General features: G+C 43.1%; 1 protein-coding gene across 4 annotated transcripts in view; it reads right to left on the bottom strand.

Moving 5' to 3' along the window:
• The window catches only part of NFE2L2 (NFE2 like bZIP transcription factor 2), a 149131-nt gene that overhangs the window by 10104 nt on the left and 111992 nt on the right, over positions 1-27035 (bottom strand). Inside the window, exon 1 of one of the 4 annotated variants that reach the window (XM_049615964.1) lies at positions 23773-24082. The exons of 2 other annotated variants lie outside the window; for them this stretch is intronic. In XM_049615964.1, coding sequence (XP_049471921.1) covers positions 23773-23817 — 45 coding nt within the window. In that variant the 5' untranslated portion in view covers positions 23818-24082. Of the gene's footprint in view, positions 1-22624; positions 22931-23772; positions 24083-27035 lie in introns of those variants that run through there. One more of the 4 variants, XM_049615965.1, reaches the window with a different exon arrangement.

Below are 27035 nucleotides of genomic sequence, written 5' to 3'. Positions count from 1 at the left end.
AATCCTTGCTAAACAAAGTAAAATGACACCGAGCAGGTGTATTTTTAAAATACATCTCACTGATGACGATTATATTTCATAAATAGTTATCTGCCTATTTACTTCTCTTTGCATCTCTCCCACTGCTTCATTACAGGAAGATACACAAACAATGCCCATTGTTTTTACAGTGAGCATTCTAGAGAAGACAGAGGACAGGTTATTCTTTTTAGTTTGCCCACAGTCAAGTATTTTTAGTTCTACTGGGTTGATGTGCTAACTTTTAAATATATTGCTATAATAATTACGAAGTAGGTAATTAAAATGAATCACAAAGCGTGTGTGTGTGTGTGTAAATATATAAAATCACAGAATGTTAGAGATGGAAGGGGTCATAAAGCCATCTAGGCCAAGTGTAAATGTCACTGAGTTAATTTCTGTGTAACTACAACTCCATTTTTAAAAATAACTGGCCTAGTAAGCAGTTATGTGTCAGCAGAGATCCTAGTAGGTAGTAATAGTTACCAATAGTCCAAGTTTTCCTTCTAGAGAAATCTTACTAAGGATTATTTCCTCAATCTCTAACAACCAGCCATTTCTGACAGAATAAACATTTTCAAACATACACCGAGAGATGAATTATTCAACAAGTTAAAACCCGAGATCACAAGTTTGCTATTCCCCGAGTAGTGGACCCATCCTTCCACACTTTTGTCTTTCAACTAGAGAACAGTCCAGTTTCCTCAGTCTGGCATGTTACTATGTACAGACATTTTCATGGGCTGCTTCCTGTTCACAAGCAAGTTTCTCAGCAATGACTCAATCTAAGAAATACAATCCAGCCAGTTTACTGGAACTCTCACCCATTATGCTTGTCTGCAAGCTGCAAAAATTGTGCAAAGATAAAGCAAAACTGGTAAGTGAACTGAATAGGAACTTGGGACTGCTGATTTTCTCAAGAGATATATAGCTGTTTAGCCAAAAAGAAATCAGAAAGGGCAGTTAATTTCCAATAAGGGTAGGTGATCCCACCTGCTATAAAAAGTGCACTGGCTCCAGCTTTTCCATGAGAACTTTCACACCTGGACCCCAAAAGACTTCTTTTTTTGGCGGTCTGTATTTGAGCAGATGATGCTGCCATGCCTGGAAGGGCTTCTATAAGGGTTATGAGGAGTTTGCCAAGAGAATGGCTTGGTTTGGTAAGCAAACTTCAGAATACATTTTTCTAATCCCTTCCCCATTTTTTAACAAGCATGTATATATTCAGTTCTGGATGCTGTCCTCCACACATGAAAGGAACTTTGTGAGTACGTCTTCCATCACTATTAGAATGATTCTACTGGAAAACACACACACACACACACACACACACACACACAGAGGCGCGGCACAAGAGAACCTTCTGGAGCACTGGGTCTAACTCCTCAACCGACTTTACCTAATGTACCCTGAAATTCACTGGGTGTGGTCTCCCTACACGGCTCAGCTATCCCCCTGGAGGTCGAACAGCCCCGCCTGCTCATCCTGGCGGCCCTCCCTCCTACGGGGAGGCCACGGTGAGGGAGAACAGTGCTCCATCCAGCACGACCCAACTGCCACGACCCAACTGGCGGGGCTCTTTACAGCCACTTCCGCTACTTCTAAATGCCCTGTGTGATACTTTTCCCTCCTTGGGTCCTGCGTTTTTAAAAAGAAATTATTTATTTCAATCTTAAAGCTTCTTTTCAGATTTCACTGTGTACCGTTAGCTTTAGAAAGTAAGAATCAGGGTAGTCACCCAGGTTTTCAGGCTGAGTAAGTACTTTATACTGTTTATTACACAAGCCAAAGACCTTGTATGCTGTGGTGGGGGTGGTGTTGAATATTAGATACACATGTATTATATACTATATATAAATTGCCTAAAACCCTTAGCTTTTTTTTAAACTGTAGATTCTGTTAAAATACATTCTTACGGGGTCTGTTTAAGCTTTTTTAGCATGCACTCTTTTGCGAGTATGAAATATTTCTAGAAATAATAAGCCACTAAAGGCTAAAACCTCATTTTACTCGAAGGGTGGTGGTAGCTATAATAATGGTAGTGGTAGTCAAGATCAACAAGATTCGTGTACATACTGCCCTCCAATAGATCATCAGTCCATCTACCCATCTAATAATACATGTGTACAGATCACCTCTCAGGTGCCAGGAACCATGCTAGTTGCCGGGGACACAAAGATAAATAAGATAGTCTCTGATCTAATTTCCGACATGATGAGAAGTGTATAGGAGCAAGGCAGCACGAAGGCAAGTGTCACTAAATGCACAAAGACCACACTGCGGTCACAACTGTATGAATGTCCTACTCAATAAACAAGGGTTAAGCCTGGTTTCCAAAGGTCTAATCTAAGGAAACATTCGAAAGCAAAGGAGGTTATGGAGATAGAGAGAACAGAGAACAATGAATACATTGCCACTCGCTTTATGCATTCTTGGTCTCCCCTCCTTTTTATTTTTACATTTTTTTTTAACGTTTATTCATTAAGAGACAGAGCACAAAAGGGGGAGGGGCAGAGAGGGAGACATAGAATCTGAAGCAGGCTCCAGGCTCCGAGCTGTCAGCACAGAGCCCGACGCGGGGCTTGAACTCCCAAACAGTGAGATCATGACTTGAGCCAAAAGTCAGATGCTTAACCGACCGAGCCACCCAGGCACCCCTCTCAGTCTCCCCTCTTGATGGCGGCAGTGTCTCACCCCCCTCTCCCCAGAGACTCAGATCCTCCAACATGAGGAAAATTCTCACCACCCAGAGACTTCCTCCTCCCATTTGGACTTTTCAGTCAGTGTGACTCATCTCAGCTGAGCTGCGTATCACTGCTAATGCCACAATGTCTGTCACGAAATGTTACAACTGGAAGGGACCACAGGACTCACACAGACAGCCCCTTTCATTTTTCCAATAAGGAAACGGGCCAGAGGATGAAACGACTTGGCCCAAGGTGACAGGTCAAGGATGCCAAAACCACCTAACCTCTACTTTACAGCTCATGTCAAGTTATTTGACAGAGGGAAAAAGACACATTTTTGCTTCAATTTCATTTTTAAATTAGCATCTCTTGCTGTACGTTGCCAGCCTGCAGGTACCCAACAGCTTCTATTACAGCTGGCGTTTGCCAGGCACTTCATGGTTTACAGGGTGTTCGCAGGTGGCATCTCATTCCAGCCTCACTGTGGTGGCCTGAGGGAGGTGGTTCGTCTTCGTTTAGGGATGAGCACATTTAGGCTTTGGGCACCGACCAGCACTGCCCCAAATCACATGTTTGGCAGGTGGCAGAGCCAGGACTCCAACCCAGAAATGATTCTGGGCCTGCCAGGCTCTTCCCAAGCCGTGGTGCCGCTCCTTGGCGCTCATGCCGCACCAGGACAAGGTCTGGAAACTGCTTTAGCCCCAGTACCCTCCCCTCAGGCAGGACATGAAGACCTGGAAGCTGTCCCTCCTGACACTCGGACCTGCCTGTCCTGATGACTCATGGGTAAATCAGGTCAACTTAGCTGCACCAGGAGAGGTCAGCATTTAAATCTATCTTCCCATAAAGACAATATTGACCCTGTACTTGATATGTCTTATCTGGGCTTTCTTATAATGGTCTGGCTAAACTGTAAACTCCTGCAGGGCATGACAATGTCTTTTTTTTTTTTTTTTTAAACGTTTATTTATTTTTGAGACAGAGAGAGACAGAGCATGAACAGGGGAGGGGCAGAGAGAGAGGGAGACACAGAATCTGAAACAGGCTCCAGGCTCTGAGCTGTCAGCACAGAGCCCGACGCGGGGCTCGAACTCACGGACCATGAGATCATGACCTGAGCCGAAGTCGGACGCTTAACCGACCAAGCCACCCAGGCGCCCCGACAATGTCTTTTTTAACATAGATAACACATGTATATGTGGAAAAAAATTTAAAAGTTGCGAAAGTAATATCCCAAGTTACCTTTCCCCAAGGCAACTGCTGGCATCAATTTTTTGTGTTTTCTTGGGAAGATATTCTATTAAACACACACATACAAACAGCATATAATCATAGTGTTTCACACTTACTAATGTATTTTAGAGACTGTTCTAAATCAGGGCATAGAGTTGTTCCATTATTTTTTTTAAAAAGATTTTATTTTTAAGTCATCTCTACACCCAGCGAGGCACTTGAACTTACAATCCTGTGATCAACAGTCACATACTCCACCAACTGAGCTGGCCAGGTGCCCTTGTTCCACTTTTTTTTTTTTTTTTTAATGTTTTTTTACTTTTGAAGGAGAGAGAGAGACAGAGCATCGAGCGGGGGAGGGGCAGAGAGAGGGAGACACAGAATCCGAAACAGGCTCCAGGCTCTGAGCTGTCAACACAGAGCCCAACACAAAGGCTTGAACTCATGAACCGCGAGATCATAACCTGAGCCAAAGTTGGAGGCTTAACTGACTGAGCCACCCAGGCCTCCCCCAACCCTGCTTCCATTATTTTTAATGGCTGAGCAGTGCTTCATCATAAAGGTGCACTAGAATAATATATTATTTAATAATATAATTATTTAATCAGTCCCTCATTGGGCTTTTAAGATATTTTGAATCTTTTGCTATTACAAATTAATGCTACAACGAATATCCTTGTGCACAAATCATTTCATAAAAATGTGTGGAGACATCTACGGAATAAATAATCATAAGTGGAACTGCTGGGTCAAACAGTACAGTTGAGCCTTAAACAATGTGGGAATTACTGGCACTGACCTCCCCTCCCCCAGTCAAAAATCCATGTTCAAAAACCAGAAGCCTTACTGGTAACAAATGGTAGATTAACACCTACTTTGTATGTTATATGCATTATATACCGTATTCTTACAATATAGTAAGCTAGAGAAAAGAAAATGTTATTATGAAAATCAGAAGAAAGAGAAAATACACTTATCCAAAAAACGTGTGTATAAGTGGACCTGCACAGTTCAAAGCTGTGTTGTTCAAGGGTCAACTGCATCTGCATTTATAATCATGACAGATACTGCTCAACAGTTCTACACGGAGGTTGTAGCCACATGTGGGACTGCCCATTTCCCCACTCGTGTGTCCTTCACAGCTTGCATCACGGGCACACAGTACCCACACAACAAATACATACTAACTGTACAAGGTCCCCTATGTTAATTCTGGAATCACTTCAAACCAGCCCCTCCCTCTATCTTCACTGTGAAACTAAGGCTACAGAGGAGAATGAATATTACACAGTTGGTTGGCTAGCAAGCATCATTTCTTTAAACACCAGTCTATGTCTGGCCTTGCTCTAGCCAACTTAACCTTGGATGGTACCTGAGGAGCCAGCAGAACATCTGCAGTAGCAAAAAAAAAGGAAAGGGTATGGCACAGACAAGTAAGACAGAGGCTGGGCAAGGTCTCAATAGCTGAAATACAAAGCATGTCAGGCAAAGTCAGTGACTCCGCCTTTCTCAGACAAGGTAAACTACAAAGGGAAAAAGGAAAGCTGACAGTGATCTTGGAGACCATAGTCTAAACCCCAGGTTTATAAATGAGGTTCCTGAGGCCAAGAGATGCTAAATGAGTATCCGACCTGTCTCTCATTTGATGAAGCAGCCCCGAAGAGGTCATATGGTCAAACCTAACACAAATTAGATTTTAAAGTAGACTTTCTATTGCAATTTCTCTTAAGAATCAAAAAGTATTAGGAATTAGTTTGAAAACAGACCTTTACAAACTGTTGTATGGCATTGAACCCTGTGGCCAAACTAATGGCCTATAAAACCCTGCTACGTGACGAATGTCTAATGTGCATTTTTCTGTACAAAACTTTCCTTCCCTCACAGCCGAGCTCTAAATACCATGTAGTTTCCTAAAGACTGTGTCCCTGATCAATATAACAGAACTAAGCCCCCTTCAGGCAGATCATCTCTGCTACAACAAAAGCAACTCAGAACCAGTGTGGACCCCCAAGAATCCCCAAATCACAGAGTCAAGGTCATATACCCACCAAATGCACATTCCAAATTTGAAAGAATCATCCAAGCGTTCACCGAGAGCAAGCGTGACCCAAGAAATAGTTCTGCATTGCGGCGGCGAAGGCCCTGCAGACACCCGCCCGCACATCTGTAGTACTTTAAGATCACAAAACACTTTCACTTGCATTCTTATGTAATCCTCACACTAAGATCACGGACATACTCATAAATCAAATCGCCATTTAGTAAATCATAATGCCTTCCCTTCTTCTTCCACTCCTCAAAACACAAATACAATTCGGGTTTGCTCAAAGGGTGTTCCTTTTAGTTTGTTGGTGGCTTCTTCCTTTAAATCTCTTTTGCCACACTTGTAAAGAAACAATACCATAAAGCAGGCCTAGACTTTTACCAAGTGACCGCAGACGACCTGCCTAAATGATAAACACGTGAAGTCAAGAGCTCTTCCTCTGTTTTTCCAGGACAAAAGCTGTGGGTCTGGTTTAAAATCTCTGGCTTTGGGAAAAGGATTTCTTTCTTTCTTTTTTTTTTTTTAATTAAAAAAATTTGTTTAATGTTTATTTTTGACAGAGAAAGAGAGAGAGCGAGCATGAGCAGGGGAGGGGCAGAGAGAGAAGGAGACACAGAATTCTAAGCAGACTCCAGGCTCTGAGCTGCCAGCATAGAGCCCCGACACGGGGCTTGAGATCATGACCTGAGCCAAAGTCGGATGCTCAACCGACTGAGCCACACAGGCGTCCCAAGAATTTCTTAAATTAAAACATGAAAGCCAGATGTATGGAGGCTCCCAAAGTAAATGTTCACACAAAGAGTGGGAATTATTTTTACCTTATTACTATTCCCCATGACTGTATCATTCATTATTCTGCCCAACAAAAATACATGTCAAACACGGAATTGACTCTCTTGTCCATCCACTAGTAGGCAAAGCAAAAAATTATTTTTCCTTACCACTCAAAATAATTTTTTCTTAAAGGCCTTTTCTTCAGTCTGGATCTGGGAGGAGTTTTCAGATTTTTGCAGCCCTGATGCCCACCAGGTACCCAAAGCAGGAGGCCATCAAGAACATCAGGTTCTAGTCCCCACCTAATCATGCCATTTTACCTTATCTTTTAGCCTCAGTTTCTTCCTCTGCCAAAGGACAGGGCTGGGTTAGGGAACTCCTGAGATCCCTTCCTCTAAATACCTCTGGTTCTATGACATCCAAAATGCAAGTCTCAACTCTAATTTTGAATTTTACTTATTTCTTTTTTTAAGCTTTTATTTTTTTTTAAGTAATCTCTACACCCAATGTGGGGCTCGAACTCACACCCCCAAGATCAAGAGTCACATGCTCTACTGACTGAGCCAGCCAGGCGCCCCTAATTTTGAATTTTAAAACAAGCTAATTTTAGCTACCTGTAATAGATGCTCTAAAGTAGTACTGTCCAATAGAAATATAACGCAAGCCACATGTGTCATTTAAAAAATTTTAGTAGCCTTACTAAAAAGACAAAAAAGAAACAAGTGAATTTAATTTTAGCAATATGTGTAATACAACATATCAAAAAATATTTTAACATTTAACCAAAAACTTAAAATTATTAATGAGGTATCAGAAGTGATGAACACAATATACATTACAACACATCTCACGGATATGATCACATGAAATGTAGCTGCCTTCCAGAATAAAGAATTAACGAAAGATCTTAACGTTTCTGGTTTTACATTTACTTATTTTTCCTGTTTTAAAATGTAAGTCAAAATTAATTAAAATTAAAAATTCAGTTCCTCAGCTGCACTAGCTCCGTTGGTTAGTGACAGTGCAGTTGCAAGGGGGTGGGGGGGGGGAATGGGGGGGCTCAGATTCTATTGAACCAAACTCTTCTGTTTTGCAAATTAGTTCTTCAGGATACAGTGAGAACATGAACCCTCCCAAACTTCACCAGGTAGTACTTACACTGTTAGCAATTATTTGTAAAAAGCTCCTACAGTGACCTGCAAGTGCCAGTGTGAGTCTGAATGACTAAAGGGGCTCGTAATGACAGAATGGACCATTTGGATGTTACTCAGGGTGGTGTGGTCCAGACGCCACACAATTACAAATTATCGCAAAGGTCATCTGAAGAATGGGGAGAAATAAGGGGCTTAGGTGACAGGAAAGCACTGTCTATTCCAACTAAGGATATGAATGAAGCTGAGTTTGGAAATTCTATCTCAGCTGCTTTCCGATGCATATGTTTGAAAACACACAGTACCCACTGTTGTTGCCAACCTCCAGGTGGCAACTTGGACCTCTTACAGAAAATTATAATTAGTGTCTATATTGTATCTCATGCTCTTAAGATCAGTACAGAAATCTTTTCTTTTCCTTAATGTCAATCTTTTCAATTAACTTGCTAAATAAATATGTAAGGACACTGGTTAGCGGGTGAGCCTTCACATTAAGACTTGAGAATGAAAGATCATAGTACGGCACTCTAAATCCAGATTAAGAGTGGTATGACATAATGTAAGTAATAATGTTAATAATAACGGCTACCATTTGTAGTTCACTTTCTCTGACTCAACATGACTGCAAGCACTTGTATCTAGCATCTCCTTTACTCACACCAATCTGCAAGGCAGGTAGTATTATCACCATCGCCCTTTTGGAGCAAAGAAACTGAACCACAAAGAGGTTCAGTAATTTTGCCTGAAGACCCACATCTACTAACTGGGAACAGTGAGCTCCAACCCAGGTGTAGGTCACAGAGTCACTCAAATAACCTAGGCCTCTTCAGAGAGAAACCGCCCAATGTGGCACCAGTTAGGGCTCTGCTGCTAACCAGCTGCACAGGGGAGCGTGGACCTCGCCACCCAACCTCACTGTGCCATTCCTACCAGGACTAACCAAGACACTAAGCCTAGCCTCACAGAGCTTTTTTTTCATATGAAAAAAAAAAGTACATAATGCCCCTTAAAAATATAAAGGACAACCAGGGGTGAAGTATTAAAACCATTAATAAATTCAACTGCCATTGCCAATGTCAAATGAACACAAGAAGAATCTAAATTTTAAGCTTCTGGGTCTAACCACTATATAAGAAGTAGAAGGTGAGGTCATAATTTATGCACGCATCAGACATCATGGCAATACCAAAGGGTAGTGAATGGAAGAAGTTTTCAGCTAGGTTACCTCTCCTCAAGGGTTTTATAGAAGGTCTTCTTTCCCTTCACCACTCTACCCTTTACTTTTTATCCTTTTTAAAGTTCATTTATTTGAGAGAAAAAGACAGCGTGAGCCGGGGAGGGTAGGGAGAAGGTGAGACAGAGAGAGAGAGAGAGAGAGAGAGAGAGAGAGAGAGAGAGAGAGAGAAAGATTGAGGGAGAGAGAATCCCAAGCAGGCTCCATACCCAGCAGCACAGTGCCATGCTCGAACTCACGAAACCATGAGATTATGACCTAAGCCAAAACCACGAGTCAGACGCTTGGTCCACTGAGCCACCCAGGCTCCCCAACTGCCCCCCTCCTTTTTTTAAGGTGTGAGTTACTCAGGGGTAGCATTACAAAAGGACCATTTCAGACCTTGAAGACTAAATGATGTAGGGCAGGGCTGGGAAGAGGACAAGGCTGCAGGGATCAGCTCAGCTCATGTTTGGATTTCTACTTCCACTAATGCGCTTCCATTCCCCAAACTCTGCTGCTTTTCTAGGCCCAGAACCCCAGAGTAAGAAATTCTGCCCCAAGTGAAGGAGTGTGTCTGGGAAGAAGCTCAAAGAGATGGCAGCTTATCAATCCACACTAGTACAGGGAATCCAGCAGACAGGCTGGAGGGTCCCACAGGGGAGACTGGGCCAGCAGGTAGCCCTCTGCTGCCACAGGGCACATGTAAGGTCTTGCCACGGATTGGTTTTCTGTCTCTAGAGACTTCAGTCCCCACGTGAAAGACACGCATAGGGAAGACCACAGGAGAATAAGTTTACGGCAAAGAGCAAAAAGAGTATGTGTTTATGCCACTACACAGAATTCAAGAAAGGACTTTTTCAAGTGTGCCTAAGAAATCTCAGCTCCCCACACATCAAACATCCCCGATAGAGAAGAAATACAGTTATTAAGAAAAATTTTTTTACATTTATTTATTTTTGAGAGACAGAGAGAGACAGAGCGTGAGCAGGAGAGGGGCAGAGAGGGGGAGACACAGAATCGGAAGCAGGCTCCAGGCTCTGTCAGCACAGAGCCCGATGCGAGGCTCGAACCTACGAACCGTGAGATCCTGACCTGAGCTGAAGTCGGACGCTTAACCAACCGAGCCACCCATGCCAAAGAAATACAGTTATGGTAACAACACCACAGCCACCATTTGCTGAATGTGTGCTGTGCGCTAGACCTTATGCCCAGCTCTTTTGTTACTCAGTTCTAAGAGCACCGTGGCAGGTGTCATACACATTCCAATGTTGATGGAACTGAAGCACATGCCACTGTAACATCCATCGACTTAACCTCTCTGGGCCTCAGCCCTTGGCCTGCAACACTGGGATAATGCCTGCCTCACAGGGTGAATAAGCAGCGCAAACAACAAATTCAGTGTGTTGAAGCATTAGCACCCTGGCCAGCACTGAGAAGAGCCCGAGAGACTGTGGCTGCTATCACCAATATGGTTAGATGCCTACCTCTGTTAGCTCGGGGCTTATGAAAAAGAGAGGATACTGTCTGTTCTTTCTTTTCTTTGGTGAATACTGCTAATCACTGGGCTTGGAAGCCAAGGATAAGACTGTTACAGTTGAAAATAGGCAGTAAGAGTAAATCGATCTTAGAGAAGGGCACAAAGAGACAAACTCCCTGTATGCCACCTTGGAGAAAAAACAATCCATCCCTCAAGCAAAGCAGCAATTTCTGGGTTGTTTCCCTCCCCTTTCATCAGGAAAATGAACATACCGGTGGATGAATTTCTGTTAAAACGTAGAAACAGCTTGAGCACAAATGGTATCATGATGGGGCCAACAGAAAGAGGAAATCTATTCCTCTCCTATGAAAAGGGGGCTTAAAAAATTCTTCTTAAATGGCTAACAAAGGTAGTTACAGATTAGAGTTACAAGACAGATCCTCAGTACATGTGCTGATGCCAAACCACACCCACACCTCTCCATTCCCCCCCCCCCAACCATCCTTCTGTCTCCAACCTCTCCATTTTCTGATGCATGGGCCATAATAACTTCCTGTCCACATTCAGCTCATGTGTTTTGCTCTTTCCAAAGCCTTCTGTGTTTCAAGATACTTACAGAAAACTTGAAATGCCACACATGGGCAGTGAAAGGCTCTCTACAACCAGCCCCAAATTAACCTTCTCATCCCTAGTGACCCAATCTGTTGCCAGAAGTCTGGCTTGTGCCTGCACCCTTCTTCAGGGTTCCAAATGAAGTCTGAGCCAAAGAAATCCTATGGACTTAAAAAACAAAAACAAAAACCTGTAGTTAAAATGCTACCTCCTCCAGGATGTCCTCCGAGCACCCCAGTTAGAAGTGACACTTTCTCTTCTGCACTGTCATGGAGCTGTCACGTGTCACAGATGAGCCTGTGTAAATACCGAGCACCTGGAGGGCAGTAAGACTCACCCTCAGTTTAGGGAGCAACTACTATTATGTAAAGTCTAGGCATGATGCCAGACACCAGAGTTATAAAAAAGAAATAAAATACAGTCTCTTCCCTAGAGGAAGACCTTAAGCAGAGAAAACAGAGATATAAAGTAAATTATGCTCAATGATATGAAACATGCCCTATAATCCAGGTGTACAAAGAGCAAAGCGTTTGATTAGGAGGAGGGAAAACTTGAAAAGCAAATGTCTTTCAAGGAAGACAACACATTTGCCACATTATCTTGGAAGATTAAAACAACTTCATGCCCTGAAAGTTCCTAGGGTGTGTAAATTCCTAATAAATTTTTGTGGAATGAGTAGGTGCACATTTAGGCTCAGAATTCAGTATTTTCACTGTGTACCTAAGGTGTCTGGGTTCAAAGAATTCTAATTACTTACATAACAAAGGTACCATGTTTCCTATCACTTATGACCCAACTACCAATCGTAGAAAAATTATTTAAAATTATCAAAGTTATTTCATAGTAATAATACTTCAAATTATTCTTTGGGTGCTCTACTAAAAATAAAGTATTATACGTTAAATCTATAAACACATATTCCTTCAAGTTAACAATAAAATTGATTTTTTGAGAGAATCAAATATCCTGGGGGCACCTGGGTGACACAGGTGGTTAAGCGTCCGACTTTGGCTCAGGTCATGATCTCATGGTTCCTGAGATTGAGCCCTGCATCGGGCCCTGTGCTGACAGCTCAGAGCCTGGAGCTTGCTTCAGATTCTGTGTCTCCCTCTCTCTCTGCCCCTCCCCCACTCATGCTCTGTCTCTCTCTCTCAAAAATCAACATTAAAAAAAAAAAAACAAAACACCTTGCAACCTGAACACGTCAGTCAACATAAATGCTAAATATATTTCCTTAGAGGCCCCTAGTTATGTCCCTCAGACTGACGATGGAACATGGTAACCTCACTTTGCCCCCATATTCTAGACTTTTTTTTTTTCCAAAGCATCAATCTATTACCATAATTAACCTCTTCAGCTATTCTATACTCAGGACTCAGCCTTCTTCACAAAGTACCCAGTAGAAAAGGCAGTAAAGATCCAGAGAGGTATGGTACATGGCTTTTAACTTCATCTTGAAATTTTAAAATAATGTTTAGCTTATCTTTTGAGGAAAGCTTCCTTGTAGCTGTAGGCCTGAGAAATGGTGAACATCAGCAATGACGATATTACCATATCAAATGACAATGACCTCTGTGTTAAGTGAACTGGACTAGACACTCTACCTGAGTAAATGAAATGTTCTTGGTCCCTCTGGTTTCTAGAACTTTCGTGGCTCTCTCTCTCTGTTACTCCCTTCAGGTTTAGGATAAAAGGTGTGAACAGGCTGCCATCTGAGGAGATGGGGCCTTCCTACAAAGAACCAGGAAGTACACATGGAATCCCCTGTTATTCCACCAGTTTCAGTTACCTGTAGTCAACCGAGGTCCAGAAGCAGACGATCCTCCTGATGTATTGTCAGAAGGTCAACAGCAGCCTAATTTATGTCGCAAGGCCTATGTCGCTCACTTCATCTCAACACATAGGCATTTTATCACCTCACATCATCACAAGGAGAGTAGTATTTTGGGAGACCACATTTATAACTTTTATTACATTACATTGTTATAATTGGTCTATTTTATCATGTTGTTGTTCATCTCTTACTGTGCCTAATTTAGAAATTAAACTTTGTCATAGGTATGCAGGTATAGGAAAAAACATCGTGTATATAGGGTTTAGTACTATCTGCGGTTTCAGGCAACCATTGGGCGTCTTGGATCATGAGGGACTCCTGTAATGCCCTGAGCTTTCCTGGGAACAGTAATATCCTGGCTTCATCAGTCTCTAGAAGACCGTGCAGGACAGCGGTTCCACTGGGGCTGGCACCACCACTGAGCAGCAACCGAAACTGGATGGAAATGGGGGGTGGGGGGGTTTTCCTAGCTGTCATAATAGTGCTGAATATCCTGTAATGTGGGACAGTCCTCCACTCCAAAGAGAGAAGTCCAGCCCATGTGTCAGCAGCACTCCCTTTGGAAAACACTGAGTAAAGCTCCTTGAGGTAAGGACACTGCCTTAATTAATCTTTGTAAAGGAGTACCTCATTCCTTAGTTTCTAACAAAATACCCACAGTTATTAGACAAGAAAAGAAATGGAAGGAACAAGGAAAACGGACAGGAGAGCAGGGATTATGGACATGCTAAATCCCTGTTCTGCCATCATGAGTCGACATGGCCCCAGACAAGTCATTTTACCTCTTTGAGTAGGTTTCCTCACCTGTAAAATGGAGGTAATAGCCTTTACCACCACAGATTTATTGTCAAGATCAAGTAAGAGAACATGTCCAAGACCTACTACAGTATTACCAGGTGTTCAGTAAATGTTAGCTTTTTCCCTTTCCTTCCCTATGAAATAGCTGGTTGTCTGTATTCAGATGCCTTGTAACATCAAAAGGCTGATTCTTTCACAACGTTGGAAGGAAGCTGGTTAAACGTGACTGCAAGGGAAGACTAACTGTCCCCTCCGTCACTTCATCATGACCACCTCCACCAGCACAGCCACAACTGCTAAAGCTTTACAGTACCATTATCAACTGGCCTCTGAGCCATGTACTCCAGGAGCCCCAGACTTCCAAGAGTCCCAGAGGCACAGAGGAAAGGAAGATGGATGAGTTCTCTAGGGGTGTCATTCTTACTCCCATCTCTCTGGGGGAGAAAAGGCTTTATTTCTCAGGATCATTGAGAAAAGACGTGAGGTTCCCCAGCTCTTAAGATATTTTCCCTCCTTTCTGAACCTCCCCAGAAGTTTAAGACCCAGAGGCCCAAGTCCTTCAGCAACATCAAAAACATGGCTACACAGAATCAATCCTGCCCTGGCATCCCAGGGGCACCTCACAGGGAAAGGGAGGCACTTGACCTACCAACAATGGGAATACTCACCCAAACTGGGAACTTGTCGAATGGAGAAGTACTCCATCTGTACTCTATAGGGATTTCTAAGATGACATTATTGAATTACCCAGTGGTCACATATTTGCACTCCATCAACTAGAAGGGGCACAGGAGAGGGGCTGGAGGGTGGGAGGGAGAACCCCTCTCAGTGCTGCCAGCTCCTGATGCGGTGCCAGCTTCTGAGTGGCTTCCTGAGGCTGCTAACCTGTGGGTTGTCTGTCCAATCAGTTATACATTAATTTCCTGTATTAAATTCCCTGTCTGAAACATCTCGTGTGGTTTCTGGTTTCCTAAACTGAACTCTGGGCTGTTTTTTAACCTCTCCAAAGAGTCTTCTCAGGAAAAGACAAAGCCTACATTAACAGGGTTGTTGAAAGAACTAAAGACAACGAGTGTCAACACCACAAGTAAATAACTCAAAATTGCTTTCTCTTTCCTCACATGGAGAACGTAAGTGCCGGCTGCACACTGAAGAGCAAATCCAAGTATTAAACATTTAGGAGATCTTCAGATACAAATTCCAAGTCCATCTGATGCTTTCCTCAGGAAAAGTCCAAAAAGTCTGTATTCCTCCTGGGTCCCTGAAAAGAAGTCCCTTAAGCTAGTTTTCTTTTTCCTCCCAATCTCTCTCCCTTTCATGCTAGCACCTTTTTTTCCAAGTCAAATAGAACCCAGAATTTGCCCTCTTGAAGTCACCATCCTTACTCTCAATCCAATGCCCCAAGGTTCTCCCAAACATTCAGCCTTAAGTAAAGAAGTTTCCAGCAGAGGGTGAGCCTCTGTCTTTGGAGAAGAAAGAGCCTGAACTCACAGAATGGTTCTCATTCCTGGTCCTGGTCTCAGCAGAACATACAGGGCAGGGACCGCAGTCAGCATAAAGTGAACCAGCCCTGGTCCTGTCCTTGGGGGTTGGTTCCTCAAAGCATATTTTACTTCTGTTTCACTGAGAATTACCAAGAACAAAAACAACTTCTTCAAAATTGGCAATTTAAAAATCTAGTTTTAATTTTTGGTGGTTTTTATTACCAGGATTTTAACATTAAAAAATTTTTGATTTATTTTTTTGCTACGTCAAAAAATTCAGGGCTCTTCCAGTCTCCAGACACAGCAATAAGACTCCCTAGATCCAATACAAAAAAAAAACCAAAGCAACAGAAAGGACAGGTTCTGTAGTCAGCCCTCAAGCACCTGAAAAAGTAGAGTAATTCTACCATGTGTCACCCTTCTGTTTCAGTTCCGTTCACAGAAAGCAACAGAACAGGATAATCACTTTCCCCTGTATTCTAATCCCTTAGACTGAGAACTGGTTGAGTTCTACATCCATGTGCATTATACTTTTGTGCTGAAGCAGAGCAGACAAAAGGCTGTCAAGTCTGGAGTACAGCAAAGTTCCATACTCTTTATCAGCAGGCCACCCACACAGGCAGTCAGTATTGTCCCTGATCTTACACAGACATGGGGTGGGGGGAGAGACGGGCACTAACCCACTCTGGATGATGGCTACATCCCAGCAAAGAAGGAAAACAGCCTTTACCGGGGCAAGTCATTCACTGAAATACAAGTATGCGTTGCATACAGCCTAAATGTTAACACTGAAATCCCACTGTTTGAAGGTACTTTAAACACACATTACACCTATCCTCAGGACAAAACTCTTAGGAACAAATGAAAGAATAAGATATTGTTTTTTAAATCTTAAAGCAAAAAGGAAGAATGGGTTAAAAGAATTTCGAACTACTGATGGCTACAGAAAGGCTGGAGGTGGGCTGCCAAAGTTTTACCTGGCCATACTAGAGAGAGGCTGTGGCTGGAACCGGGTGCCTGCTCCCTTCTGGGCCCGATCCCAGTATGGGACCATACTTTCAGGTCTCTTGAGTGGTACTGCAGTGCTGTAGCTCACACACATGCACACGCACGCACACACACACACACACACACACACACACACTCACTCGTAAAAGATTCAGAAGTTAGCCCCAGTTTCCAAAGATGTAAACCAGAAAGCCATTTGGGTAAGTACAAATGGCAGCTACCGCAGTCAGAATATAAAGTATACTTCACTAGGCAGATTACAGGGAGCCAAAAAATTGAATTGCTAAAAGTTGCCTTGCAGATGTAAGGTTTTTGTTCTCTTCAAATGGAGAGGATAACAAGGCCGAAAAACTCAGAGCACGGAATTTCCTAGAGGAAGGCAAAGTGTGTCCTAGCCTCCAGGCTCTCCAACACTTAGCCCAAGCATTCTGTCCCCACTGCCTTTCCTAGGCTCACCCTAAATGATTGAGACTGCACGTCCTCACAGGTCACATTCCTGACCAAACACAGAGGAATTCTGACCCCCTTGGGGAAAACCTCTTGATAACAAAATTATCACCCAAATCCCCATGAGGGATTAAAGAGCTCAAGTTATATTTACCGAATTCCCAACATTCGCCAGGCACCTTAAAACAGATCCCAGATTTGGGTGTTAACCTTAGGTTGTGAAGGTCAGTGATCAAATACAAAGACACTTCTTTTCATGATTTTTGGCAAATACCCTAACCAGATTTTCTAAATCACTATAAATACCTTCAGTGGGTACCAAGCACTGAGCTAGGTGCTCTAAGGCACTGGTTCATAAACCTGACTGCACACTGGAAAATCCCTTTTCAGAAGCTTAAAAAAAAATACTGATGTTTGGGTCCCACCACCACAGATTTTGTTTTAATGAGGGATATGACCTGGATGTCAGCATGTTAAAATACTGATGGTTGATTCAACTAGAAAACAAAGTTTAAGAACCATTGCTGTAGGGAACAAAAAGAAATACATAAAGCAGAAACAACCCAAATGTCCATCAACTGATGAGAAGAGAAATTAAATGTGGTGTATCCATACAGGGGAACAGCAGCCGGCAATAAAAAGGAATGAAGTCCTGATACATGCTACCCCGTGGTCAAACCTTATAAACAAGGTATCAAATGAAAGAAGCCAATCACACAAAACCATATAAGGCATGATTTCATTTACATGAGATATCCAGAACAGACAACTCCACAGAGATAAAAAATGGATGAGTGGTTACCAGAGACTAAGGGAGTTGAAGGGAAATGGGGAGTTACTGCTAATAATTATGGGGTTTCTTTTTGGGGCACTGAAAATGTTCTAAAATCGGTTATGGTGATGGCTGCACGACTCTGAATACACTAAATCACTGAACTATTTTAAATGGGTACACCATACGGTATGTGAGCTCTATCTCATATAGCTGTTTCAAAAAAAGCACAGGGGCACCTGGGTGGCTCAGCTGGTTAAGCGTCTGACTTGGTTTCAGCTCAGGTCATGACCTCGAGGTTCGGGAGTCCCGAGTCAAGGTCTGCACTGACAGTGTGGAGCCTGCTTGGGATTCTCTCTCCCTCTCTCTCTCTGCCCCTCCCCTGCTCAGGCTCTCGCTCTCTCTCCTCTCAAAAGTAAATATTTTATTTATTTTTTTTTTTTTTAAAAGGAGAGAAATACAAATTCTATGCCCAGCTTTCAAGAAATTCACAATCTAGCTGTAGAGGGGGGAAAATACACAGTCAAGACAAATATCAGAGATTTTAAAAGGCGATGCAACAGAATTGCCTAATGCAGAAAATAAAAACTCTGAAGTTCAAAAGAAAGCTTCAAAGTCAAAATGACCTGATTTTTTTTTTCTTTTCTTACACAATCATTCTCTTACTTAAAAAAAAAGCAACGGAGGGCTCAGATCTGGCCAGTATGCTATTACCACAGGCACCAAAGTCTCCATTTCGGAGTTTATGAGAAAGGAGTGACTACCTGGCATTGCCAAGGATTTTTTTTAATCTTCCAGAACACAGGCTGTCGATGGGATTCTAATGACTCTCAAGAGCCAATTATCAACAGGGCCATTGATAGATGGACTTGGGTGTTCTAAACCCTTCTTATGCCCTGGATTTGTCTTCACTATCAGAGTTTGGGTCAAATAAACTTACATGCTTACACACACAGAAAGACTCTCATATAGGAGGCTTTATGACACACAGGTATTATAGGCCATGTGCCATAAAGATGATCGGTTAAAAGTGCCTCCTACCCTCAGAGTTCCTAACTTTTTTTTTTAAGTAATTGCTACACCCAACCTGGGGTTCAAACCCATGACCCTGAGATCAAGAGACACATGCTCTACCAACTGAGCCAGCCCAAGTTCTTAAAACTGTTAATACCAATAACTGAAAAGTGATTATTGTGGCAGGGGCTGACACAAAGAAAACCAACAACTTTAGGCAGAACGGAATTTTGTTTAGCAGTCTTGGTGTTTTCTTGGAGGGAGGGTGTCTGTGTGGAGGGGAAGGTTAGTGTAAGAATACCATTGTTTTTTCCTAATACTGTTTTGGAATGTAAATATTATAAAATTTTTGCTTTCATTTCCAGAAAACATGCCATATCAATTGGGCAATTGAAAAAGCCTTGGCCTGTATCTTAGACCCCTTTCAATAAATGTCTGTTGGACCATATTTAAAAGCAGGTGGCAATGAAATTTTAGTAACTCCTAAAAATCATATTATCAAAATATAAACTCTATTATTCATGTTAACAGTAAATTTAAAACAAACATACAGCCAAAGGTAAAGGAGGTATGTTAAATAAAGCATTAGTAAATTTGTCCTCCCATACCCTGGTATGCAACAGATTTCAGCAAACTTTCAGAAATGGCTGGACCAGGCATTTATTTTCTTATTTTCTTTTAATGTTTGTTTATTTTTGAGAGAGAGAGAGAGAGAGAGAGAGACAGACAGACAGACAGACAGGAGAGAAAGAGATTGAGCAGGGGAGAGCAGAGAGAGGGAGACAGAATCCAAAGCAGGCTCCAGGCTCTGAGCTATCAGCACAGAGCCCGATGCAGGGCTCAAACCCACAAACTGAGATCATGACCCAAGCCAAAGTCAGATGCTAAACCGACTGAGCCACCTAGGCACCCCTGGACCAGGCATTTAAATACCCTGGGTTTACCCACACTAACTTTCAGGCAAATCATCCACCGGGTCCTAAAAATCATGCACCATCTTTAATTCATACAAATAAGACAATAATTCTGAAAACAACTTGTTTAACAATAAAGACTAAGAAATAATATATTTGATTTTGAAATATTCAAAACCCTAAATAAGCTTCATTGAGATAACTTGAGCCCTTATGCTTGCTTCAATTCAGAAATGCCCTAAACAAGAGACTGGTGTTTAATTTGAGCCAACAAATTTCTCCTAGCCATTTTCCATTCAAATTCTCCCCATTCTACCCAGTGACTTTCAACCTGGCCTAACCCTGTCAATCCCACTTTTCACTATATATATACATACATATACATATATTATCAAACTTATTTTTGACTGCTTCAAAGCAAAAAAAGTCAATGAACAGGAGAATGTACCAACCAACAAGGCAAATAAAGGTAAGCAAAGGGGGTTCTAGCAGCTAACAGATTTAATTAAGAAAAAGGAAAAATGGTCCCTGAAAAATGTACTGCCCCAACCCTAACATAACCCTAACCTTAATCTTGAACACTGCTGAGATCCCATGAATTTTTAAAAGTATTATTATATTGAGAAGTGGCCCTGGGGCGCCTGGCTGGCTCAGTCAGCAGAGTGTGTGACTCCTGATCTCAGGGTTGTGAGTTTGAGCCCCATGTGGAGATTACTTAAGAAAGAAAGAAAGAAAGAAAGAAAGAAAGAAAGAAAGAAAGAAAGAGAGAAAGGAAGGAAGGAAGGAAGGAAGGAAGGAAGGAAGGAAGGAAAGAAATGGTCCTGCCCCTCCAAATGAAACCCCTCTAGGTCTCAGTGTCTTCCTTAAAAAGCCCCCATGTGGTAATTAATCACCAGGTTGTATTTACTTTCACTGAATTTAAGAGGGCCTGCCTCCTCCAATACATACAAAGTTAATGAATTTCTTGTTAAGTGGAAAAGGTGCAGAAGTTAATCTTTTTAATTCCTGCCTCTCTTTCCCCTAGTTCTTCTCAATTAATCCACTTTTTAAAATGTGAGCTATTCCTCCTGTTTAAAGTTTAAGCAGTCCTGGTCTAGTCTGGAAGTGGTGATTTAAAGCCATTGGAGTCAGACTATCTAGGTTTGAATCCCATCTCCACCAGTCAATAGTTGGGGCATTTCAGGCGCCTGGCTGGCTCAGTAGGTGGAATGTGAGACTCTTGATCTCCAGGTAGTGAGTTTAAGCTCCATGTTGGGTGCAGAGATTACTTATGTAAATAAAGTAATTAATAAAAAATAGTTGGGGGGCACTTTAAGCAGGAATCTTGGCCTCTTTGTGCCTCTATTCTCCCCCTGGAAACTGGAGATAATAGTATTTCCCATGGGGTTAGTGTGGAATTATGCATGTGAAGCAATTATTGCAGCTCCTGGCACTCAAGGAAGTGCCCAATAACTCATCTATTATCATCTTAGTGCCAAATTCTTCCTGCACCCAAGAGTTTGCACTGAAAAGTTAACCCCAGATCAAAGAAAAATTCAAGAGAAAATATTTTTTATGCAAAACCCACTTTAAATTATGTTCAGCCAGTAGGTAGGAAATTCTCAACAACAAAAAAATGTGCTTATAGTCCACAGAGGCTTCCTTTTCTCATCTAGCTCTGAAGAATATTCATCCTGAATGAAAATAAATATTAAGAAAAACTGTATTTGGTTTTCAACTGATCCTGGTAATCCTAAAGAAAGACAGGAGTTCTTTTTTATCCAGCATTGTTTATAAAAACCCAAGTTAACAACAAAGATTCCAGAATGACCCATTATTTTTAAAGCAGAAAGACTGATATGAATTGTGTATTTATTCTCCTACATGCAGCTTCCATAATCTCTCAAGTCTAAAAAGTCGTATCTAAAAAGTCAAGTTGTTCTTTGCTTAACATTCATTCAGATGAGAGGCCTGTCTTATGTTCCTTTAAAAATAATCTTAATCAGTCTAGTCCAAGATCAACTCCATCCCTCATATATAAAAGTACTTTATCTGAGACACCACTGAAAGGGGTAATGGATGGTTCCTTCAGCTAACAGAAATACAGAATCTCAGGCTCTGCTTTCTACCCTGTTTATCAATACCTCCTCTGCCCACAGGATGAAAAACTGAATCCTAGTACCACCTCATACCTGGAATTTATTTGACAAAGTTCAGAATCCATTCTTGACTTTTTGTTGAAATCTTTCCAGACTACCACTATTATTTAATATGATTAACAGTTACACACATGAACTTGATTTCAAATTTTACTCCATTTCCTTTTTTCATAGTCTTCAAATATGAAAACTGTGTCTGATTACAAAGGAGGAAAAGTAGTTACCTTATCAAATATAACTGAAAATTCACATTTAAAAGAGAAAGCAATACACATGCTTAATGAACTTTTGTATATATAGAATGTTAAATTACACAGGGAAAAAAATTAAAAATAATAGAGAACTCTAGAACACAGTTTAGAAAAACAAAAGTCCATTAGCCTTTTATATCCTTTGGTTATATAGATTACTGTATAAATAGCTAGATGGTTATATAAATTCTGTTGAATAGCAGTTAAATCGGAAAGTACAATATACTTCATAGTAGCGCGAACTGAGGGAATACAATCCTAATCATTAAGGGGGGGGGGGTTAAGACAAACAGCTTTAAATAACAAAAAAGCACAATATATTATCAATAACTTAAAATCTTAAATCTTCAAGATTAATGTAAAACTTCACATTTAACAGTATAAACATATGCTCTTACTTATACCTATTACGCTACACATTTCCTTGAACCAAGTATTAAGTATTTTTCCTAAAAACCCAATTACCAAAAACATTTGGAAATATAAATATCTACTTCTTTGAAAGTCCCTACAAAGTATGAACAGTAACTTGTTTTCACTTTTATAACAATTTACAAAACTCGCTAGCAAAATACTATGAAACCCAAGTGTCCCACCTTCTGCCCTAGCAAAACAAACATGCTAAGAAATCGAAGCAAATTCTCAACTAGAAAAAAACGAAAGCATCCAAGGAAGAAATAATATATGACAGCAAAAAATTTACTAACAGCCTAAAATCAACAGAAATTCTAATCCACTCTCGAAACTCTTACCCTTGACAGCACAGCACAGAATATCCTGCCTTACACATTTTGGAACTGCAATTCTGAAACGTTAAATCCAAAGACAAAGCCGCCCTGGGGAAAATAACAATTGCGCAACAGATCAACAGCTCCAACTTGTCCCTTGGCCCCGGCGCGGCAAGGTTTGCACGCTATAAAGCAGGAAAGGGCCAACCGAGGGCCGCCGTGACAGCCAACGGGCCACTGTCTTGGAGGCCGAGTCCACGCATCCGGCGTGCGCCACTGGGAGGCACCACGCGGGTATCGGAAAGCCGCGTCTGACCTCAGTTCGCTGCCCCGCCCGCATTTACCCGCCGGTTGCCAGAGGCCGACCCCGGATCTCCGAGGCCGAACATTTCCCACCACGCGAGGGAGCGCCTGGTCCCGCCGCCGCACGTCGGGGCATCGCAGAGCGCTGGGCACTTAGTGACCTCCTCCCTCCCCCACCCTGGGGGCTGGGCTTTCTCGCCAAGCTGCCTACGAGCGATCTGATGGATGGACTGACTGATTACTTTGCCAAGGGGTGCCCTTAGACGGGCCAGCAGGGTGAGCGCGCAGAGCCACCGCCCGCGCCCGCGGAGAACGTGGATGGGGGCGGCGGTAGGGCAGGGCTCCGGGTCCCAGTCCGGAGGAGACCTCAACTCCCCCGAGAGCGGCCCCGTGACTAGGCACATTTTTGCCGGCTCCGAGGCGGGGGAGCAGCGCAGCCCCGGAAGGGCCGGGCCGCGCCGGCTCAGACCGCCAGCGTCCGCCCCCTCCTGCCCTGCCACCTCTGGGGCTGCTCAAACTCCAGCTGGAGCTCCCGAGTCCCAGCTCCGGAAGCCGGGGACGCGGCTAGAGAGGCCCCTTCGCCCTACGCACACGGAAGTAGCTTCCAGACCTCCATATAGTCGCCCTCGGGGGTCGCACTCCCACTCTCCTCGCGTCCCATAGGATCCTCGCAGCCCTTTGGGTCCCTACTCCTCCTCCCCGCCCGGGCCCCAGCGCAAGCGCAGCGGCTCTAGTGCGCGGCCACAGCAGTCCGGACTCAGGCCGTAGACGGGAGAAGCCGGCTGCGGTTGTCCCGCCCAGTCCGCAGCTCCCTGAGCCCCTGTCCCCGTCCTGGCACCACCGCTGGGCTCCAAGGGCCGGGGCAGCACCTGCTGGGACGGCAGTCCGGGCGGCGGCAGCTCCAAGTCCATCATGATGAGCTGGGGACCGTGGTGTGGCGCTCCCCGACGGCAGCCTTGTCCCAGGTGCCGAGGCGCGGCGCGGACTGGGCGGCCCAGGCGACGGCTGCTCCTCCGGTCACCGCAGCACTCCCGCGACACGGCCCGAGTGGCCCGCTGGGCTGTTGCCCCGCTCCGCCTCCCGCCCCCCCAGAGGGCGGGGCAAGAGCCCGGGCCAGTCGTTCCCGGGCTGGCTGCGCAGGCAGAGCTTCCGAAAATCCCCCACCCCCGCCCCAGCTGACGCAAGAAGCTCGTGGGCCCTGGGCAGGGAAGGGCCGCGGGCGGGGGTCCCCGCGGACAGGCGAGCGGGGTGCCGGGAGGAGGGCTGCATTGGCTTCCTGGTCCCCGCGCTCAATCCCTCCCTCTCCCCGCAAATAAAACTTAAACTCTCGGCCCGCGAGATTAAGAGTTGTTTGCAGAAGGTCGTTTGGGTTCAGGCGCTTTGAAACAGTTTAAACAGTTGGAACAAACACTACTGGAGACCCCGCGGAGGCGCCGGTGTCGGAGCTGCGCCTCCCTGATCTGGAGTTGCAGAACCTTGCCCGGCTTTATCTCACTCCACCGCCCGAGAGTGGCGCCAGCCCTGGGGGTGGGGGTTAAATGTTTAGACCCAGGCCGTGCGCGACGCGAACTGCCCTCTCGCCCTCCGTCCATACCTGGGCCGGGGCCAGTGGGACTTGCCCAGGGCAGCCGTGGACCGCGCGAGTAGCTCGTGCTCTCGGTCACCCTGAACGCCCTCAGCTTACTCCCACGCGCTGGCACTCTAGCTGGCCCATCCCTGTGGGCAAACGGGGAGGTCTCTTTTGGTTGGAGAATGGTCAGTATTGCCCACCAGGAGTCTTCTCTTCCCACCAAAGCGCACACGTCACACCACAGATGGCGCCTTTTAAGACTGCAATACTACAACATGCCATAATCTTCACAAGTTTCTTTTCACGTACCCAGCATATGATGTAAACAATAAAAATAAAAAAGGCCAAGCTATAAAATAGTTTGTGTAGTATGGACCCGTCTTGTAAAAACAGGTGGTGTCTAGGAAAAAAATTAAACAACTTTAATGTTTACTAAAATCGTAGCTGTAAGCTCACGAATGATTTTTACCTTTCTCGTTGTTACTTTAAGTATATTTTAAATCTACAATATATATTGCCTTTTACATTAAAAGCAATTATTTAAAAATTAAGCATTGTCCACAGAAAACTTCAAGTACTTGAAAACAGGAATATTGTGAAATCTTTTCAGATTTAAGAGAGAAGAGATAAATAGTTTTGGGTTTTTTTTCTCTCTTATGTGTTAACAATCTTTCTAACTCTTTAGTAATCCTTGTTTTTAGTTTCTAGTTTCTTGGAATTATGCAAAGCCAGGTGAAGTAGATAGTGCTGGCAGAGGTTTTACTATTTCATTCAAAAACCTGACAGGAGAAAAAAAAAAAGAAAAGAAAAAAAAGCCTGACTGTAGCAGATCAACGCCCAAAAAACTGCAAAGAACTTACTTTCTCTTGGTTGCATAATTTGACACTGCCAAGATTTATCTGTAAAGTCATATGTTCAAATATTCCTTGAGCTAAGTGAAGCCTAACTAAATTAATTGCTTGTAATTGAAGCAAGCTTCTTCAACTTGAATTAAACCTTTTCAGCTGTTATTTGAAAAGCCTGCAAAATGATCTGCACACTGAAAACAAGCTTAGGTGGAATTATTTACAATGAACCTGATTATTTACAATGAAACATGCAGAGACATAATGAAATGACACTTCTGCGTCAAAGGGCACAAGAGCATATTGCCTAACAATTCAAGTTACTTATTAAAACTACTACATCTGAGAAAGTAGACAGTGAACCCAGGGGGTAGGAGATACTAAAGTCATATATGACACAGTAGTTGCCCTCAAGGAGTTTATAAGGCGTTTGTTATTTCCTTGTTAAGCAACAAATTTCCATTGAATTTAATGAATGAAATAACCTTTATTTTTCAAAACTGCAATTGCTGGGAGTGTATTATTTTAGGCACCTCCAGAGTACATATTTTTAGAGGGAGGAGAATAATATGATAACAGTCTAAACATGTCAAAGAAAAATAAACATTAACAAAAAGCTGCTTGGTGTTAAATGGTGGTTCAGCACAAGAAAAGGGAACCCCAGTCTCAGACCATCTATGTCAAGGAGGTTCCTAGTCTTTGCAGACACTCTGCAGAATTAGATAGTCTTCATGTGAGAACCTGGGTCCTTCCTTGCCCTCTAAACTTACCTACTGTGCTGTGAGGGCACAGATACTATGCACTGAGAAACTCCAGAGGAACAGGAAAGAGGATGCTGGTTTTCCTCTCCTGTTCTGGTACCATGGGAATCTTTACTGCCGGCTCTCCTAGCTACTATTTTATTTTTCCCCCTATCTGTTTTGCATTCTACTAACCCTTGCACATTTCCACTGCTGTCTGAATTTTTTGCTGTCTTTGGAAAGACAACCCTGCGTATATGCTTCAAATGTGTCAGAACTGTAATACTTGGTTATAGAGTTCTCACAAAAAAATAAAAATCATTAATTAAGCCTTCTGAGTACACAAAATTTGGATAATGGGGATGCAATGGCCAGTTTATTTCACGTTCCTCTCTCTGATCTAATCTGCCAGGTTTGCAAGGACAAGGAAACACCTACTGTTTCAAAATCCTTCATCACCTTGAGACTTCTTATCTCTTCTTTTCATTCCTTTAATTGTACTCTGTTTGAGCCAGAAAATATCCAGATTTTTGGAATTATAGTTGGAATTCTAAATTTGTCCTGTTTATAGTTGGAGAATATTGGGTTACTAGTTTCCAAAAATGGCACCCAATGAACCACTGCTCCTCATACTGATGTGCTTGTATAGTCCCCCCACATTGAATCAAGGCTAGCCCTGAGTTGTTTTACCCTATGGAAAGAGGCTGAAAGTGATACTATGCCAGGCCTCTGTCTCTGCCTTAAAAAGGCAGGCCTCTGACTTAAAAAGTCCTGGGAGCTTTTAATTTTACACTCATAGAGGTCAGTCATGTAAGAAGTCTATCTTCATGGGAAGAGAGGTCATGGAGAAACCCTGGGGGAAGAGGCTCCAGGTGGAGAGGGAGGCTATGTGAACCAAAGCACCGGACATGTGAGTGAAGAAAACACCTTGGAACCTTCCAGTCCACCTAGTCAAGCCCCCAGAGTATTCTAGCCCC

The sequence above is a fragment of the Panthera uncia genome, assembly GCF_023721935.1.
Source record: "Panthera uncia isolate 11264 chromosome C1 unlocalized genomic scaffold, Puncia_PCG_1.0 HiC_scaffold_3, whole genome shotgun sequence".
Lineage (NCBI taxonomy): Eukaryota > Metazoa > Chordata > Mammalia > Carnivora > Felidae > Panthera > Panthera uncia.
This window is presented reverse-complemented; position numbering and strand designations above follow the sequence as displayed.